This window comes from Corythoichthys intestinalis, chromosome 2, assembly GCF_030265065.1.
Source record: "Corythoichthys intestinalis isolate RoL2023-P3 chromosome 2, ASM3026506v1, whole genome shotgun sequence".
Lineage (NCBI taxonomy): Eukaryota > Metazoa > Chordata > Actinopteri > Syngnathiformes > Syngnathidae > Corythoichthys > Corythoichthys intestinalis.
Window position 1 is genome coordinate 43413005 of NC_080396.1, and position 20400 is coordinate 43433404.

General features: G+C 37.8%; 2 protein-coding genes across 3 annotated transcripts; both read left to right on the forward strand.

The window, feature by feature from the left end:
* Positions 1 to 134: 134 nt before the first annotated feature.
* Positions 135 to 10264, forward strand: LOC130909789 (taste receptor type 1 member 1). The gene is made up of 6 exons (XM_057826648.1): positions 135 to 2244; positions 2463 to 2769; positions 5588 to 6313; positions 7466 to 7672; positions 7859 to 7979; positions 8526 to 10264. Exons 1-6 carry the CDS (start codon positions 2072 to 2074, stop codon positions 9452 to 9454), a joined length of 2463 nt encoding a protein of 820 aa, XP_057682631.1. The 5' UTR covers positions 135 to 2071; the 3' UTR covers positions 9455 to 10264.
* A 7496-nt stretch (positions 10265 to 17760) lies between these two features.
* Positions 17761 to 19965, forward strand: her3 (hairy-related 3). 2 transcript variants are annotated; one of them, XM_057830533.1, is made up of 4 exons: positions 17761 to 18618; positions 18713 to 18808; positions 19343 to 19424; positions 19503 to 19965. In XM_057830533.1, the coding sequence occupies exons 1-4, from the start codon at positions 18565 to 18567 to the stop codon at positions 19907 to 19909; spliced, it is 639 nt and encodes a 212-aa protein (XP_057686516.1). In that variant the 5' UTR covers positions 17761 to 18564; the 3' UTR covers positions 19910 to 19965. The 2 variants fall into 2 exon arrangements, with proteins under 2 accessions (XP_057686516.1, XP_057686515.1); XM_057830532.1 differs by having other exon boundaries at positions 19343 to 19965.
* Positions 19966 to 20400: the final 435 nt, after the last annotated feature.

A 20400-nucleotide genomic window follows, 5' to 3' on the forward strand; every position in this document is an offset into this window, starting at 1 on the left:
TATCTGCAGGTTATTTTTCTGATATCTTTGGAGATTTCAACTGAAATACTTCAAGCTAGCAATTTTGATATCATGTTTGGTGATTATCTCAAGTGCTAAGCCCTGGCAAATATGTGCTTCACTGAGAAATATTGCAAATTTAACTTGAAGATCATAATATTAACAGTTATGAAATGCTATCTAAAGAGCTTAGTCTGTGTAGTTTCAACCAAAAACAAGTTTTTCCATAGTTTTTATAACTGTTGCGGTGTTTTAGCAAATAGTCTAAAGAAGAAACTGCATTGTGTTTGCAACAATTTGCTGGGGTGTTTTGTCAGATATGATAAGGGGCACATTTCATGAAAACAGTGAATGGTAGAACACCTACCAATGGATTGGATTTTATTTAGCGATGTGATCGAGAATTCAGCGGCGAAAACCTTCAGCCGAAAATAGCTAAAATTTCATTTTCGGTTAAAAAGCCGAAAGTTTCCCACCAAAAAGTGTGAAGAACTGTATTGTCCTGTTGTGTTGACATAATCAAAACATGGCGAGAAGCAACACTACCGGCTTTGGAAGTATTTTGAGGTGTTACTGAGGTGTTACAGAAATTTATAAATCATTAAATGAAGGAAAATAAATGTGTTTCATCACTGCTACATGCTCGTTCTGAAGTTGCTTTCCATTGATGTACGACGTCACATCGAGTACAGTGCATTTGAGGTTGTGTGTGATAGTTTAATCATGTGAGGAATATACAAATAAAACGGTATTTACATGCCTACATGTACATTTGCTGTGGTTTAGTACAATTTTATGGCACGACTACTTCCTCTTTTGTCACATTTTTTCAGCGACTTCCACACCCCCTCTGCCAGTCCCCGTTTAATATGACTTTGCTCGGCTTTGTCGCCACCAGGACTCGGGCCACTCGCTTGGCTCTTGATTGATTCCACTTGTTGCACAAGAAAACAGCTAATCTTATTTAAGGAGTATGAGAGATTGTAATGGCCTTGTAGAGAGCTTGACTAGTTTCGGCGAGAACTTTTTTGTTGCTGTTGTGAACTACAGTTCCACACATACATACATAGAGATCTCATTAGTTTAGCAACTGGGGGCATGAGGCCCACTTTTTGAGTGCCAAAACTTTCATGAAAGCCCATTTATCAAGGTTTCATCGGCCGTGACGTCCACCGAACAGAATGCTACGACGGCGCGGTGACTTCTGCTATAGGACGTGTTCAAAGTTTACCACAAAATGCTCACTTGCACAGGGAATACACCGTCCCAAGGGATTTCAGAATCTGCATCTTTCACACAAAATTTCTCGGGGGCCATAGAACATTTTAAAGATGTTTGCGTACTTGTGGGAGGCGAGACCATATTATATTTCTGCCTGATCGTTTAGAAAAAAAAAAAAAAGGCAGTGGGCATTAATCGGGAAATAATGGAGTAAAATAACGTTTTTTAAAAATAAGAAAAATTGTAAACGTGTATTATTAAGCCTTTCGGTTTCTCGGCCAAGTGGTTCAAATATTCCGTTTCAGCCAAGAATTTTGCTTTCGGTACATCCCAAATTTTATTGTACTGTCCCACGTAAAGAGACCAAGTAAATTGCTACCATGGGGTAGGACTGCTTGCAAATCATTTGTGTTTGTGCACACCATATTTGTATGTAGATGAGACAATGCTTACTGGTTGAATGAGTGTATTTGTGTATGTGACCTCATGTCCTTTTTACATTCGCCAAATTTCAGCTGCCACTGCTCTTTCCAGCTTAGTACAACATTGTTTGATTTAATGGAAGATAATTTTCACCAGAGTTGTTCAACTTGTTTTTTTTACCCCCAGATATTATTTTTACCTTTAGTTGTTCAGTCTTCACAGCCTGTCCAGATTATCTTTGCATACTCATTTGTGAATCCCTCATCCCTCACGGATATTCAGGTCAATTTCAATCATGCATTCCAAATTGCATGGAAATGTTCACATGGATTTTGTTTTTCTCCCCAATAGAAGCATCATGTTACTTATTTAAAGAAGGGAGGTCCACTGAGAAGTTTCAGCTTGGGTAATAGTAACAATAAGAAAAATGCATTTTCTCCCCTCTTTGTATCTGATGGGATATGTTTTGCAAACATGGACATTGAATCCATGCAACTCTCAGTTCAAACTAAACGGTGATTATTTGATTGGTGGACTTTTTGACATTCACGTCAGTAGCTCTATCACCCATGAGAGACCAGAAGCCATTCACTGCTCAAGGTAAGTCTCGAAACATAAGCAGGAAGTTGCCTTTGTCTCTTGTGTACAAGACAAATTGTTGTTAATAACATCATTTCTGTGATTATGTACACCAGACATGATATTGAACACATCTAAAAAAAAAAAAAAAAAACGTTATCATAGTAGTGCCTTTACAAAGACAATATGTAGTTTGATTGACACTTCCGAAGAGATTCATTTGTTCATTTTTATTTCAGTCAAGCCTTCAGTCTGTCAAGTTATCGAAGGTTTCAGCTGATGAGATTTTCTGTGGAGCAGATCAATAACTCAAGTGAACTCTTGCCAAATGTGTCTTTGGGCTACAAGATATTTGACCACTGTTCAATTTCGAAGAATTTCCCGGGTATCTTTGACCTTATTTCAGCCAATGGATCGATCAAACCATGGAGTGAAGAAATCCAGCATGTGTCTTCAGCCTCTAAAATTGTCGGAGTGGTGGGCCCTTTTACAAGCACAGACGTCTTGACTGTAGCGCCACTCTTCGTGATGGATCTCATTCCACTGGTGACTGTTCTCTCTACTTGTTCAAACTAGAAAATACTCTCTGCTCAAGTGATTTACATCTAATTCCTCCAAATATATTTGGAGGCAATTTCATGTATAACCGATAGATGACAATAGAATTTATAGTGATTTGAACTTTTTTACTTGAAACTGGTAACATACAAGTACATTTTTAGCACTAGTCACCAGGGGTGAAAGTGAGCCAGAACGGTCAGGAACGCAGTTCCAGTATAAGATTTACATACATTTACATACGCAAGTGATAACAAGCATAATAAAGTACTTGTGTAGCGTAATCAGTTTCCACCAATATTTATTATATTCCATGGACGGCAGGGAGGTTTCCCCAGCTGCTGCAGTTATCAGAGTCTGACGATGATGAGTCACGTCAATGTGCGAATGCAAAGCAAAATGCCCGGACCAATTTATTCGTTCAATTGGCTGACATACTGACATGTGATCAGCAGAGATAGTTCGCTCTGACTGGTTCAAATGTACGTTTTCTGGAACAGCAAAAAAAAAAAAAAAAAAGGTTTAATTGATGCGACGGAAAAAGGGCAATGCAACATAAAATGGATCAAATCTTTAAGAGCAACGAAAGCGTTGAAGTTTATTTGTCATATTTAGTTTTATTTGCTCTGATGGGGAGGTTCAGAACATCTTAGCTATCAATGTGCACTTTGGACTTAGATTTGTTCATTTATGTTAGGCTACTTATTCATTTCCTTATGATTTAAAAAAGTCAATGTATGCGCGATGTTCAAAATATATTCCATTTCACTCTGCATATATGAGTCATTTGTACTTATTTTTCTGAATGTATGTTACTTATGTCTTTATTATTAAAAAAACAAAACAAAACAAAAAGTAAATATTTACATGAACTTCAATTTAAATATACATCCTATGTTCTTAAGTAGTTAAAATTGAGATTTGGCATTTAGTATGTGAGGAAATGTGGGAAAATAAAAATTAGGAGATGGATGTTGGGGTTATTGCTGTTTTTGTTAACTTTTATTTTGCAAATCATTGAAAAAAATACAATTTTGAATGAAAATCAGTTTTTGTATGTGTTATCGAAATAACTGTGCTAAAACAGTTTTCTTTGCATTTCAGTAGTTTGAGATTTGGACCCCCCCCCCCCCCCCCCCCAAAAGATAATAATAATAAATAAAAATTCTGGCTCCGTGGCGACCTTCACGTCTGGGAGTTTCAGCAAGAAATTGTAGCCACTTTCACCCCTGCTAGTCTAGTCACTAGTGCTAAATACACTGACTAGTGTATTTCCAGTCTATTAGAAACATGCCTCTTTCTTGTCATTTTCCAGAAATTGATAGCTTTAGCAATGTTTGTTTCTGTTATTAATTCACTCGGAATTCAATGTAAAAGCTACATAATGCTGTCTCAAAGATGACCATAAGATGTTTATATTTTTTCAGCAAAGTAATCGAAAAACTCGAGCGCACTCACTCCATTAAGACCCATTTTATCCTGAGCATTTGCTTCCTTTGAGAAGTGACAATATTAATAAACTATATTTTCCAAAGGTCACTAAGACTTCTTTTTTCTATTTCAATTTTGATATCATTTGGAAGGACATGAAGCCAGATATTTTTCATGTGCAGTTCAGTACGACTTCCAGCAGGTTTCTTGAAACACTTGTTGACAACAAACAAACAGGTCAACTTTCCCACCACTGATGAAATCACTGAACTTTGAGCTAGCCTTGGCACAAAGACCAGTAAAGCTTTACATCAACCAAAGCTTGATTCAGCAGATGCTTCAGAGAATGTTACCAGTTTACCCATAGCAACTTAAGGTTATCCAAAGTCTTCAAGCAGAAAATAATGTTTAACAAAATCAAATTGGTATGAGTAATGCTTGATATTTCTATGAAGCAAATTGGTGCTATACTGCAGTTGTGGTCAGAAAAGAACTTGCTGTGTGTCAATTCAGCAAATGTAAATTTGGGGGGCTGTGGGGGAGAAAAACTGAAAAGCCTAGGCAGACAAACGCTGAGAATCTCATGTCTGTCCAAAAGAAATGAATTGGGGAATAAGAAGTGTGTAAGTGCTCCCAAAGTCTTCATTGAGACATAGAACGCTCCAACCGATGTTTTGCCAGGTTTATTTTTGTTCACCAAACTCCACTGAACTTCTGCTGACGAACCACTTTGGAAAACTATGTTGGAAATTGGTTGTTTTAATTCTTGGTCCACATTCACAGTGATTACATACCATGTGCACCTACTGCTTAAAAAATCAGGAGTTGTTGGAGTCCAATCCTCATGCTTTCTTCTGTTTTGCATCGTCCTTTTTCTGCGCAGTCCTTTTCTAATAACACTCTGGTGTTTGAATGCACATTTCATAAACTTTTATGGATATTTTGTCACCTTTGATACCTTTTTTTATTCTTTTTGTGGCTGTTTTTCCATATTTAATGTCTTTCAAGAAGATGTGAATGCTCAGAAAGGACCGCAGATATGCATTTAACACTTCAATTTTACAAAGCGGATTTTAAAAAACATGAAGAAAAAAGTCATTTCACAACTTCAAATTGTATTGTGACTCTGGGTATACTTTAGACAGCATATTTTCCATAAATGACATGTACGTTTGACTTTTAGGATTTGCAGTATAAACACCTTTTTTTTTTTTTTTTTTTTTTTTTTCAGCATGCACATTATGAATATAGTTCCTAGACAGGGAAAACTGATCCTTGGTAGTTTAAGGGAGAAAATATAGCTATAAACACTACAATTGAATTAAAAACAAGTTTATCCCATCAAATGTGACCTGTCCTCTGTAACCTTCAACAGGTCAGCTATGGAGCCGCCAGCTCAGCCTTTTCAGAAAAAGCTAAATATTCATCTTTCCTGCGGACTGTACATTCCAATAAGGACAGCATCAAAGTCATTGTTGCTATCATGGAACACTTCAAATGGCAATGGGTGGCCTTCCTGAACAGCAATGATGCATATGGCAATGATGGCCTCGCACTCTTCAGAAGGATGATTAAGGAAACTGACATTTGTCTGGCTCTTGCCATAGAACTAAAACAAATGTCAAATTACTCAGACATGTTCCATCAAATAGAAGTACAAAGGATTAAAACCATTGTTGTTTTTGCGCCCAAATTACTGGCTGAGGCTCTTATTGAGTCAGCAGTACAGTTAGGTGTCAAAGACAAGGTGTGGCTAGCTGTGGACACATGGTCCTTAAATGAGAAGCTCCCAAAGATGAAAGACATTCAAAAAATTGGAACAGTACTGGGGGTGTCTCAGCCTGTGTTGACAATTCCTGGTTTTAGTGAGTTTGTCCTTGCTTCCCAAAGCAAAAGCCATTGTGATGATGCGGAGGGACTTCAACTTTGCAATCAGATTTGCAACTGCTCTAGTCTTAGTGTACAGGATATCATCTCGTTGGACCCCTCCTATTCTTTTTCTGTTTATTCGGCTGTATATGCCGTTGCTCACGCCTTACATAATGTCTTGAAATGCGAGAAACATACCTGTCAAGGAAATAGTTCAGTTCTTCCTCACAAGGTGAGTGGCTTCTTGTTCGAACCATTTGAACTGAACTCTTCCTGATATGTTTTTTTTTTCCTCCTGTGTGAATGTTTAATGTAAAATTTAACATTTAAAGCTGTAATTTAGTAGCATTGCATAAAATTATGATTTAGCATACACATAGACATGGACACATAGTCATGTGAAAAAATTAGGACACCCTAATGGAAGCCTGTGTGTTTTCTAACATATTTGGTCTTAAGGATATTTAGCATCAATTTTAACAATCAGAGATTCAAGTATTACAACTAAACAATTAAAACTGAATAAAGATATAACTTTCTGTAAAATATTTTAAATAAATGCAGTTTCTGTTGAGGAATAAATTAGGACACCCCCACATTCAATCCCACTTAAAATGGCTATAATCACACACAAGTGTATCACATCAGGTGCACATGATTAGAACACCAGTTACCCAGTGTTTTGAAAGAGGCTTGCCTTATTTAACCCTCACATTTAGTTTGGTGTTCCCCTGACTGTTGAAGTAAGAGAAAACACCATGGTGAGATCAAAGAAGCTGTCTTAGGCCTTCAGAAAGATGATTGTAGACACTTATGAGTCTGGTAAGGGATTTCAAAAGAACTCAAAAAATATATAAAGTCAGCCATTCAACTGTTTGGAAAATAGTCTATTCATAGATAGTCAAAATAATCTTGTCAAATATCTCACAGCTGAAAGTATTCTGTGTTGAGGAGTGGGGCAAAATTTCTTCAGACCGATGTCAAAGACTGGTAGATGGCTACAAAAAGCGTCTCACAGATGGTAGGGTGTCCTAACTTTTTCCTCTGTTAGAATATGCATTTTTGTTAATATATTTGGTTTAATGAGTAAAACAATGTTAATTTTTGTTGTTTGCCTGCAATTAAATCACTTTCTTTTCCAGAGATGAAGAAAATCAAGATCAGACATTGATATGTGAACATTTCTTAATAAAGAACTGAAAATTTCACTGGGTGTCCTAATTTTTTGATATGACTGTAGATCCTATACAGTGCATGAGAAACACGATTCTTAAACCTTATTTTAAGTGCACTCTAATAACTTCAGTAATGAGATCAACCAGCAACTGTTATTGGAAGTCAAGTGTGTGTTCTCCCTGTATATGAACATATGTTCCCTCTCCAGGTTCTGGTGGAACTAAAGAAGTCAAACTTTACACTGTTGAACCAGCACATTCAGTTTGATGAGCATGGAGATCCCAAATTTGGATCTTATTCCATTGTTTTGTGGAACAAGAGTGGTCATATTGAGGAGATCGGGTTATACAAATTTGAGTCCTCATTTAACTTTGTTATTGACGAGACCAAAATTCGGTGGCACGGAAACTTCAAGGTAGGCAGTTTCCATCTCTTTTCTCATTGCATTCGGTAGCAATCTTTCATTTCTTTTGTTTTTGTTTTTTTTTTAGGTGGGAGGGCGATATTCACAGTGGAATTAATCTGCCCTCAGAATGCCATTCACAAAATTAAATTTACTTCCTTGCATTCATAAAGCTGCTACACGCCTTGTCATGTGCAGGTGCCGACGTCACGATGCTCTGATTTATGTCCTGTTGGATTTGCAAAGAAGCAAGATGGAATTCATAAGTGCTGCTTCACCTGTGAGGAATGTCCTTATGGAACCTACATCAACATCACAGGTCAGTCTCAACAAAGGAACATGTCATTTGATATTTAAAAAAAAAACATTTCACTGGGCACATCACATGATTAGATTGTTTTCTAAAACAACTTAGTGGTGGAGGTGGGACTCAGCCCAGTCTCCAAACATCACTGTGCTGGCATGGCCCCCAAAAAATTGGGAACAAGAAAATTGTTGGGGGAGGGGGACACAGTTTAACAATACTATATTTACACCATTCAGTACATACTAGTACATCTCCTTCTGTTAAGTGTTTTTTGGACATTTATCTTAAAAAATAATTGCAAAATTGTCCATTTACTTAACAGTGTCTTTAATTCATCATGTGACCTTCACAACAACAAAGCAATGCTTTGTTTGTCGTATGTGGCCGAATGGCTAAACATTGTCCCCCACATCCAAGCATTTCGACTTTATGGTCCCTTGGTCACATAAGATTTAAATGTGTCCCAGTGTTTTTTTTGTTTGTATGTTTAACGACTTTGCCATATTAACTCAGGATCCAACATTTATCAAATATTGATTAGTTTTGTGTGCACCACAGAGAATGCATATAAGTGTGTGGACTGTAAGGAGACAGAGTGGTCTTATGAAGCCAGTACATCATGCACCCTGCGAGAAGTGGAGTACGTTTCATTTGAGGACAGCACTGCTATATTAATCATTGCAGCCACCGTGCTCTTGCTGGGCCTGGGAGTCGCCGTGAGTGTTATCTTTGCCTTCAATTACAACACACCAGTTGTCAGGTCCGCTGGCGGCCACATGTGCTTCCTCAGTTTAGGCTGCCTCAGTTTGAGTAGTCTGAGCATCATCTTCTTTTTTGGCAAACCCTCAATCTTCTCATGTATCTTACGTTTCGTGCCGTTTTCATTGCTTTTCTCCATGTGCCTTGCGTGTTTTTTGGTGCGTGCCTTCCAGATTGTTTGCATTTTTAAAATGGCTGCCAAGTTTCCCAAGCTACATGGCTGGTGGATGAAATATCATGGACAGTGGCTCGTTGTCACAGGGACGTTTGTAATGCAATGTGTCCTGAATTTGACTAGCCTTTTGATTGCCACCCCCATTCCGTACAATGAAACCAATTGGGCTCGAGACAAAATCATCCTCAGCTGTCACATCAGCACAGAGGCGGCCACGGGTCCGACTCTATTGGTTATGTGTTTGTGCACTCTTTGCTTTGTTTTTTCCTACATGGGGAAGGACCTCCCCAAAAACTACAATGAAGCCAAAGCAATAACCTTCTGTTTGCTACTGCTCACCCTCACCTGGATGGTCTTTGTCACTATTTGGGTGCTCTACAGGGGCAAGTTCATCCAAACACTGAATGCTCTGGCAGTGCTCTCCAGCCTCTATGCCTTCCTCTTGTGGTATTTCCTCCCAAAATGTTATATCATCCTCTATCAACCTCACAAAAACACACCTCAGTACTTCCAAGGTATAATCCAAAATTATACCAAAACAATTAGCCAGTAGTGCTGTACAGGAGCCTCTAGTGATTACTAATCACACAATAATGTTTCTTTGCTTAAAACTACTAGGACCTCAAGTACTTAGTGATTTTTTCCTGGATTTTGGCCTAATACACTACACTTTTGAAATAAAACAACCGAGACTTGGCTGCACACCACCAAATAAAAATACCACACAAAGTAATGTACCGTATTCTGAAATAAGGATCTCATTCCAATTTACTTATAAATCACAAGAAATAATTTATCTGTTTTTGCTGCTGGATCACTGTATTTTTTTTTATTAAATGTTATCTGCCTGGGATTTGGAAAAAAAAAATCCAAAATATAACATGGAGTTGAATTAAAATCTCCCTTTGCCCTTTCGGAGACGGTTTGTTTTTCCTTCACTTTTTTACCTGCGGTAGGTTGCATCATTGCGTTTCATTGCAAAGTCTTTTGTCAAATCTGCAGCAAAGTTAATGATGACTTTCGACTGAATGTTTGTTAAAGTCTATTTTTCTACAGATTCTACTGGAAATGGTTAATATCGCCACCAGGTGGCACTATTTGCCTGTGACACCTCCAGACTATAGGATTTTAACTGAAACTAAGCGTAAATGTTATAACGTAACTCGACCTGTAGAAAAAAAAAAAAAAAACATGTAAAGAACTATACAGATATTGTATTTGGGGAGCTCGGGTGCTACAGTAGGTAATTAAAAATGAGATAACCCTTCTATTTATTTATAGTGCGAATATCAAGAAAATTCAGGGCAAAAACAGCATAAAAGGTGCAGTAAAAAAACATGATTTAATTAGCACTGCCAGAAAGCGTGAGGAAGTACAGTGACACTCCATAGTAGGATGTACTTATACCTGAAGATTGTTTGGCTTTTTTTTTTTTTTTTTTTGGGGGGGGGGGGGGGGGGTTCTTTGACTGTTTCCTGCTCTCACTATATACTCTGCTGACTTCATTTGATTTCATGTTTAAGCGCGCAAAACTCTCATCTAATAACATTTCGCTATTGTATGTTTTAACTGTTTAATAAATTGAAACTGCTCAAATTATACGTGATTTAAGACCGTGAATACAGCGTTCTTCTTTTAATGGGAGCGGAAAGTCTCTGCCCGCGGGGGGTATGTGATCATTCCTGGGCTCAATTGGCATTCCGTTGTATCTATTGACTGCTCCTGCATGGGAGACGGGGAGTATAGACCGTGAAAGTAGGAACGAATTGTTAAATGGTTTCACTTAAGCATGGCATATGGCGCCGTAGGAGAGCAGCTCAAAGCTGACACCAACAAATTGACGATTTCATACTAATTTAAGACATCCGTTCGCCGCACACGTTGCTTGACTCCGTGGCAATTTTATTTTCCCTCAAATAACAGCTTTAGACAACATCATAATATAACTCTTTTCATTTCCTAACACATGCATTTCCATGCACAGTATGACAAAAATATAATGGCATTATCTAATTGCTTTCTCCCATTAAATGTTTATTCTACCAATTGGTCTTCATTTGTAAAATATGGCTCGTCTGAGCATCTTCTCTGTGGTCTATTCTCGTAATATCCCATTTGTATATTTCAGCGGGGAAATCATTTTTTCCTTACGACTTAGATATACTAGTACAATATTAGTTTGTGTGTTTTTTTTTTTCTTTCTTTTTGCAAAATATTCATAATGTTATTTTCACCATACATCATTTACTGTTTGTATCGTTTTATTTCTTGGAGATATTTTAGAGGAGGATTGCTCCATCTCACGAATTTAAATATTTTGTTGAAAAATGACTTTTTTTTTTTTTTTTTTTTAATTGTATTGCTTGACTCTGCCACCAGAATCTCTCGCAGTTGCTAATTTAATCACGTTCATTTATATGATTCATTTTGCTGCAACCTTTCCCCATGCGCCCTGACTCCATTGTAATGCATTTTGCAGTTCTGCAGCAAAGACACATTTGTGTGTCCCGAAAATAGCATAAGGAGCGAGGAAAATCGCAGGAACGCCCCAGTGTCTTTATATAGTTGCACCTTTCAATATTGGTCAGATAAAGGGAAGCCATGGGAAGTCTGGCTGGCAACTGGTCCCTAAACTTAAACAAAAGACACTTCATGTCGCAGGCATGTGCAATTGAATGAAGAAAACATATATATCCCCAAGTCATGGAATTCAAGCATGATCCCAAGTAATGCGGATATGACTGAAGATTGATGAACTACTCCTTGGAAGCAATCACATCATTTTTTCTGTTAAATTTCACGTTTCATATGGATAAATAAATATGAGGAGTTTACTTATCGAGCTAAAAGCGCGCGGTTCCGTCTCACTCGGTCTCATCTTAAGGACACGGTGCACTAAAGGGCTCCTGCTTTATTTTAATTCAAATCTCGCTCAAGTGGTTCCAAGTAAATGGCAGATGTTTTGCAATTCAAGGCGCATCAATGCCCAAGATCTTTAGTGTTTAACAATAGCAGCCACTCCCTCCACCCCGCTCCCTTTTTTCTTCCTGTTGTCTTTCACTTGAGGCTTGGACAAAGGCTTCATCCTCCAGCGAGTTATAAAGTTACTTTGCGGTCAGTTCATTTGAGGCCTTGAGAGAACCTTAAGCGATGTTAATGTGCACCTCTGCTCCTTTTATGCGTGCACCCCTGCACACACAAGCGAACAGCAGCCATTGTGCGCCCAAAGCAAAGGAAGAACTCTTTAAATAACCCGAGGAGCAGTCCATAGAAATTCATGATGCCCTTTCTATTTGATGTTTGATCAGAGCTGCTGTCGCGTGTCTTTTGCCTAAATCCCATCTCCTGTTTGTATTTTTTTTTCATCAACATCCTTATTATCGTTATTCAACTGCATGCACCTGTTTGTGATACCTGCTCCGTTCTGTCCTCTTGTTGCACACAACAAAAGCCCTTTGGTCACACCAGCCAGACTCAAGTGCACCTAAATGACGGCGGCAAATCGATTTGCTCCGCTCTCGCTCCGCCAAATAATGCGCCTGCCCTTGTCTGCATCCTTTTTAACACACAGGGGCTTATGGGACACTCGGTGTATAGCATGCGTGCATGAAAAGTAGAGCAGTATATGACGTGCACAAGACAGTTGAGTCCGCGCATATTTACACAAATGTTGGTGGTAGTGGATGGATGAATGGATGAAAAAAAAAAAATCAACATTATTTCAAGGAAGTGGCGGTTATTAGTGCGGGTAGAACATATGTAAACTGGTACTATTTTAGCCAGTCAAAAGTATAGTCTGCCCTTTTTCATGCGTGGTGATAGCAATACCCTTTGTCCCTTGCACCTGCGTTCGAGTCGATCAGTGTTTATGCGGTCGGTACAACTGACGTCACAAAGTGGCTGTACTTGTAAGATGTGTAAATAAATGTAAATACAGTGGTACCTTTACATATCGAAGTTAATTCGTTCCATGACCTTGTTTTTAAGTCGAAATGCTCTTATATCGAGCAGGATTTTCCCATACGAATACTATATAATTCAATGAATTCGTTCCACAGCCCGAAAACCTACACTAAATAATTGCTGGTACTATTGCAAATAGCAATTACACACAGTAAAACTAATAAATTATGAATAAAATAGGAATAATAATCTCAGATACCGACGTTGAAAAGCCGTTGGATCAACATACCGCTGTCGATCTTATATCGTTGAATCAACATCACTTTTCCACCCTCAATTAATGTTGTTTCAGCGTTGAAATCCTTACAAAACCGAAACGTCATTTCGATTATTGATAATATTGGAACAACGCTGAATCAATGTTATGGTTTTGACCAAAACGCCCGCTCATCCATGAGTCAATTACTTTTCAATCATATTTCCCGGTCAAGCATAAATCAACTAGAAAACAATGTTAACCCAGCCATCGCCTGACATACCATAGAACAACGTTGTTTCACTGTCAGTTGACGTCAAACATTTCGATGTCAACCATACTGATGATTTTGATGGAAAATCAATGTTTCTTTAATGTCGGTCTGCTATCTGGGATAATAATACCTGTAGTAATGTAATAAATCAGGTTCTAATGTGTCGAACATGATTTTGCGTTGTGTACCTGAACGCACCGCGTGTCTAACGTGACAGAGTGAGAGGGCTTTTTACTTTCACTTTTCATGTTCAGCTCCGGTGGACAGCAGGCATGCTGTGTTGCACAAGTTCTGAAAAAAATGATTAAAAACCTGATTAAGCTGGCGATTTTTCTTGAGATGTTACAATCATAATAATTGTCACCTTAACTTATAAAGACTGGCGAACGGAGGTCTGAGCAGGACCATCGAGACTGTAGACATTCTACTGCCGTATTGTCGAGCCAGTTCACGAACACGCACACTATGCTCATATATTTTTCTATCATTCATTCATTCATTCATTTTCCATGCTGCTTTTCCTCACGAGGGTCGCGGAGGTGCTGGAGCCTATCCCAGCCAACTACGGGCAGTAGGCAGGGGACACCCTGAACTGGTTGCCAGCCAATCGCAGGGCATATTTTTCTATCATTTCCATCTTTATTTCATTGGTATGCCTCACCCTTTTCCTTTTTTTTCACCACCTGCCCTAACATTCTTGGAACCCATGTTGATTTCTCTCGCAAGAAAATCCGCCGTGCGTCTGTCTTGTGGGAAAACAAACTGCGGCACTTTCATAAATTATCGTATTTTGAACATGCCGTCGGATATAGAAACAAATGTTGGTTCAAATTTTACGTCTGATGTTGAGAACATGGTGTGTCGATCATATGTCTAGGTACCAGTGTACTTTGAACAGTTGTCCTTCACATGAAGGTCCATATGGGTGTTGTTTGTCCCTTTGAGCGATATAGTATCAACAAATGCATGAAGCTTAATTGTTTTACACTTTATTGATATAGTATCAACGAATGCATGAAGCTTAATTGTTTTAAATTTTAAAAGCGCTGCTGTGTATAGAAAAGACCTGCATGACTTAATTACTGCACAAATTTGCTGATTTGAAATAATTGAAGCCCAACATTGAGGCTGCTGTCTTCTTTCTTTAATGTGTGTGCAATACAAAGGGGTGATTTTCAAGGCCCACTTGGACCAAATAACCTCAGGTTAGTTTCCTTTAAAGTTTAAGAATAATAATAATAATACATTTTATTTATAACGCACTTTACATTTGAAAACAAAGGTTAAAAGAAAAAAGAAAAAAAGTAATAGCAGCGTTTCCCACAGTGAGACATGTAAATGCATGTAGCCTCTGCATTTGAGTCTCGATTATGGCTCCTTTTTCTAACCATTGACTTGCAAATGTACCCGTTTCCTCCCGAGAAGAACATCGTTTATTGCAGTAATAGCATAATTGCCTCACTAATTGTTGCTAACAAGCCCGCAATAGTCCAATTATTACAGCAGCTTCGTCTGAACCCCTGTGGGCACGACTTCAGCATCCATGACAAAGGTACCAAAGGGTTAATGAATGACCCCAGGCTCAAAGAGTGAAAGTGGCGCGGGAGCTGCGTCCTTTTTTAAAAAAAAATACACTTAACTTGTCGCTTAATGGCGCATGCATTCTCACTTCCAACTGCGACACAAGTTTCTCGTTGAGCCATTCTCATGGATGTCTCAATGACATGAAGACTTTGAAGTGGGGCGCAGGGAACACTTTAGCCTCGTCCTTTTCCTTCACTTCCCAGCATGTTATTTTTTATGAAAGAACTCCATTCTTGTTTGCTTCGCAAAAGGAGAGGCAACACTAATTGGAATTATAGCGAGTAATAAGCGAGGAAGCGTCTCGGCGTGACTCTGAAGAACAAGACAGACCTCGCCACGGTGCCGTGTCCAAAGCAAGCGTGAAAACTCAACTAATGTGACGTGGCGGAGGACAAAAGAAACCACAGAGCTGCCTTGAAGAGCAGCACCTCTACCAGATTTCATACCGATTAAGCGCATCACTATTGCATGAAATTCGTCTCCTGCAATTATGCGGTGGATTTTACGCAATTAGTGTTGAGGAGTTCTTATTGAGTTTTGCCCGCTTGACGTACGGCACGCGTTTTTTTTTACACAGACGTGAAGTGAAAGTGACAATATAACCCATCGTGTCCACTGAATGGGATGGGGAAGTAACATTTGTTTATTAGAGTACAAAACGATCTTCAGGGTGACACCTTCTCAAAATATTCGCCTATGTCTGTTTCAGGTTTTTCATGACACAAAAAAAAACTATATAATATATAGTAATATATATTATGTATAATTGTATAAATACAATTTTAATCATTTGTATTTTAAAATAAAAAGACTTGTTTTTTTTAAGAAGACGATAGATATCTATACATAACGCAGATGGGGGGCACATGTTTTGCATGACAATGTCGTATTTTTATGCATAGCAGTATATTTCACGATTAACATATAAAATATCTGGCCTATTATACAGTACTTGTTATAATATATATATATATATATATATATATATATATATATATATATACATATATATAATTAGGGCTGTCAAACGATTAAAAATTTTTAATTGATTTAATCACAGCTTAAAAATTAATTAATTGTAATTAATTGCATTTCAAACCATCTATAGAATATGCCAGATTTTTCTGTAAATTGTTGTTGGAATGGAAAGATAAGACACAAGATATGTATTCAACATACTGTACATAAGTACTATATCAACAAGATGGCATTAACATTAACATTCTGTTAAAGCGATCCATGGATAGAAAGACTTGTAGTTCTTAAAAGATACATTTCAGTACAAGTTATAGAAATTTTATATTAAAACCCCTCTTAATGTTTTCGTTTTAATATAATTTGTACATTTTTCAAACAAAAAATAAACTAGTCGCTCGCCATTGTTGATGTCAACAATTACACAATGCTCATGCTGAAACCCAGAAAATCAGTCGCACCCGAGCGCCAGCAAGGGGTAACAAAACAACAAAAAAACACAAGTAACAAATGGACATGACACTGTGCTGTCATTTTAATCTGTTTAAGTGGAGCATGTGCATTAAATGCGTCAAATATTTTAACGTGATTAATTTAAAAAATTAATTACCGCCCATTACATGATAATTTTGACAGCACTACATACAGTATATATATATATATTTTTTTTTTTTTTAACAAAGCTTACTATAATATCTTTTAAATGAACATTAAGAAGGACAAACACAAATTACAATATATAAAATTATTCATTCCATCTTATATACACATACAAAATTCATATAAATTTGTACAAGTTTTAATGTGGGTCTAAAAGCATTATGATGTGTTAAATAGGCGACATATGAAAAAAATAAAATAAATAATAAATTATAATAAAACTCAAGTACGTCATGACTCGGCGTCAGGTTTTATGTTGATACCGTAACAACATTTAATTAAAACAAAAATTTCAATCATGGTGTGGGGTAAATAGAAGCGTTTGAACTCATGTGAAACAGAATTGGCCATGGTTATGGTTCTTCCTGCATGGTTGTGCATTCACTCTTTTAATAGGAGGTTTCAGGGCAGCAGGTTGAAGGCAGCACCGTGGTAATTTCAGACATGTTGCCACACATTCCAATTTTATGGTACTGCATGGTCCTGTGTTGCACCTGTAATGATGTGCTCACATTAAATCGCCTTCATGGGTCGATTGTGCACTTTACAATATTTGTGGTTGCAAACGTTACAGAGCAAAGGGGATTTGGAGTAGCAAACTCCGCTTTTCCTCTACCATTGAGCGCCATGACTTTTGTCTTTATACCAGGCTCGTTGGAGGGGGTTGTGGGTGTACTTGGGTGCGGGGGGCACCGAGGAGAATTGCAGGCCGCCCCTTGTCCCAGGGCCCACGCCTCGCGATTTTCCACACTGTTTTTTGAAAGGAGAGCGGGCTTGGGAAAGTGGACTTCACTTCGGCCCATTGCGCATCTTTTACGCACGTTAAAAAGGAGCATTTAAAAAATATAAATGAGTGCTCCGAGAAGCTGGAGTATAGGCACAGCAGTAGCCTTTCTGGAATGGAGGCCCATGCAAAGTCACTTTGAGCCAGTATGGGGGAGGCTTTATAGATTTAGATGGAGTCTGATGAGGGTCACGCGACTTGTCAGTAAACGTTTGCTGTATTTTGCATTTGTGTATAAAAGCCTTTTATTTAACTTTTATTAAAAGGTGAGGCCCCCTGGAAAGCATGCAGTGCATTTTTGTATTAAACCATTATTCAATGCAAAGACTGACTCGTCGAACACTTTCTTCCTGCGTTCATAGCGTCTAGAAGTACAGTTATGTCGCACTGACACCTATAGATATACAGTATAGTCATTTTTATAGACAAAATTTGCAAAAGCCGAGTTTATTTTAAGTAAAGGTGAGACTTTGGTATTTAAACTTTGTTTAGCATGCAAATATATTTTCCGTTGCTTATACTAATTGAGGAGAATTAAAGAAGTGGCATATACAGAACTGAAACGCCACGTGAGGACCAAAATAAGGAAGGTGTTAAAACCTATTTTAATCTCACCATTCACAAATACCCTTACAATTCTAAGAGTAATCTGAAGTACCAAAATTATGTTTCTCCTTTTTAAAACTCATCATTTTATAGTTCATTTGCTTGTTGCAGTTTGACGATTCAATTGTCAAATTCTTTTTTTTATTGGTGGTGCATAAGATCTATTTTGTTTTGTTTTGTTTTTTAGGGGTTTGAAATATTTTTACACATATTTTAATTTCTTAATCACCGGATAGATCCATAGACACGCTTTAAAAATATGTAATACTATAGTGTATATCGGTAGATTTACAGTAAATTACAATATATATTATTTATACTATTTTTATACATTCGAATATATTTCAGATCTGAATAACGATTAGTTTGCGCTGTTTGCCCTTCAGCGTTTGTTTAATTCTTTTTTCAACTTAAAAAATGTGTTAGCATGCATGTGCTTGCTGGGCACACTGCAGATGACAGCATGGTTGGCCATTTAAGGGAATGAGTGAGGGGGAGGTGTCTCTGTGCTTTGAGATGCTAAGTGAGGTGTGCCTATATAAAGCGCGCTTGGTCAGCTCTCTCATTTGGGCTGCCAAGAGGAAAGGTGATTCAATTCAAGAAACGCGGGTGTAGACAACAATGGTGGCGACTACTGATTGTATAGACAACCCCGTCTCAATCACTACAAACAAGGTATGTCTTAAAAGAATAAAAGAAAAGAAAATATAACATTTCTTTATAGGAAAGACAAAATTAATTTACTGATGACTTTTATTGAATTGTACAGGTGTCTAAACCACTCATGGAGAAGAAAAGAAGGGCTCGTATTAACAAGTGTTTGGACCAGTTGAAATGTCTTCTGGAAAGCCAATACAGCAGCACTGTAAGCAACACGAACCACCTTCATTTATAGCACACAAAGACTTCATTAAACATTAAAAACAGATATTTCATATAGGAAACATTTTCAAAATAATTTAATAAAATGACAAAATATTTGATTTCTAATGTTGCATGCAGAAAAAAATATTTTGGCCCTCCATTAAATTTGTATTATTTGTAATCAATCTTATATTTTTACTGCCTTATATACATTAAGATTTCATTACGTTAAATCATCCATGCACAACTGTTACTGTACAGTTAAACCACGTATCATTTTAGTAATTATCCAATCCAAATTAATCAAACATTCAAAAACAGCATGGTTGACCTAAGATATATAAAAGCGCAGCATATAAAACTAAGAAACACAATATAATGCCAAGAAAATGCTTAGCGCCACGAAGAGAAAATAAATAGAACATATTGCTCGCAGCTCAGTTACGAAAATCAAGGCCCGTCCTGCAAAACTGAGATCCAAAGAAGTTCATATCAAAATTTCGGGCTTTTAGAGAATGTTAATTTGCTTGCACAGATTCGGAAGCGCAAACTGGAAAAGGCTGACATCTTGGAGCTGACCGTGAGACATTTGAAGCACATTCAGAAATCTCACACCGGTAAGCAGCACGTCACGTATTGCCTGCATTTCACGTTGCCCAAATCTAACCCAAATGACCCATTGTGCTTATTGACAGTTGCTTCCAAACTCGGCGAACTATCAGATTGCCAGAAAGGTTTTCATAGCTGCCTGGTCAACTTCAACCACTACTTGATGATGGCCGACACCGTGACTGAGCGAGAACGCCTCAAGTCGGCGCAGTTGCACAGAAAAGTGGAGGTGGACATCTCCAGGACCACGGACAGCGGCCCGGCCAGCTCCGAGACGCCTGTTGTTCCATGGAGAGCCGAGGACCAGGACGAAGCTGCTCACAGCAGGAACCGCAGGGCGTATCACCTTTGCCCGAATAAAGAAGACACGTTGAGGCCCACAAAGGGGGGATCCACGAAAGACCTCCGGGAAAAGCAAGTCACTCAGAAGTTTCACTCTAAAAGTCCTAGTGAAATTAGGACCACTCAAAAAATTATGTGGAGACCTTGGTAGACACGTTAAAATTGCAAACACATTCATAGAAATGTTTATAATTTTTGTGTTATCGCTTATGTAACATACTTGTTGGTTCTATTTTCTGAATAAAAGTCAAATGAGAGTCGATTCTTGCACGTCAATAGGCTCTGCGCAGTCAAGTCAACGTTCTCATTGGGTCATACACTGAAGGTTCTTAAACATTTATCATCTCCTGTATTTATCCATCCATCCATGCATGCAAACGAACTTTAGTATGCGAGTCAAAGTTTAAACAAAATGACAGATTTTTTTTTTTTATGCTGAACGAGAATTTCTTCTTCAGAATTGTTTTTCATCATGATATGTGTGTAATTCAGTCAAATTATTAGAAAGCACTCATGTTTATATATGTGCTGTTCAATACAGAATAAAGCCTCTGCATGCCTTGTTTAAATTAGTAATTCGAGTTGTTTCGAATCAAGCTAAACACTTCAGACACAATGTATAAGTCACCTGTAAATAGCAAT

Coding starts and splice junctions, on each gene's coding strand:
- LOC130909789 (XM_057826648.1), top strand. CDS start 2,072: ATGCATTTTCTCCCCTCTTTGTATCTGATGGGATATGTTTTGCAAACA. Junction 7,673..7,858: donor GGTGGCACGGAAACTTCAAG/GTAGGCAGTTTC, acceptor TGTCATGTGCAG/GTGCCGACGTCACGATGCTC. Junction 7,980..8,525: donor AACCTACATCAACATCACAG/GTCAGTCTCAAC, acceptor TGTGCACCACAG/AGAATGCATATAAGTGTGTG.
- her3 (XM_057830532.1), top strand. CDS start 18,565: ATGGTGGCGACTACTGATTGTATAGACAACCCCGTCTCAATCACTACA. Junction 18,619..18,712: donor TCTCAATCACTACAAACAAG/GTATGTCTTAAA, acceptor TGAATTGTACAG/GTGTCTAAACCACTCATGGA. Junction 18,809..19,342: donor AAAGCCAATACAGCAGCACT/GTAAGCAACACG, acceptor TTGCTTGCACAG/ATTCGGAAGCGCAAACTGGA.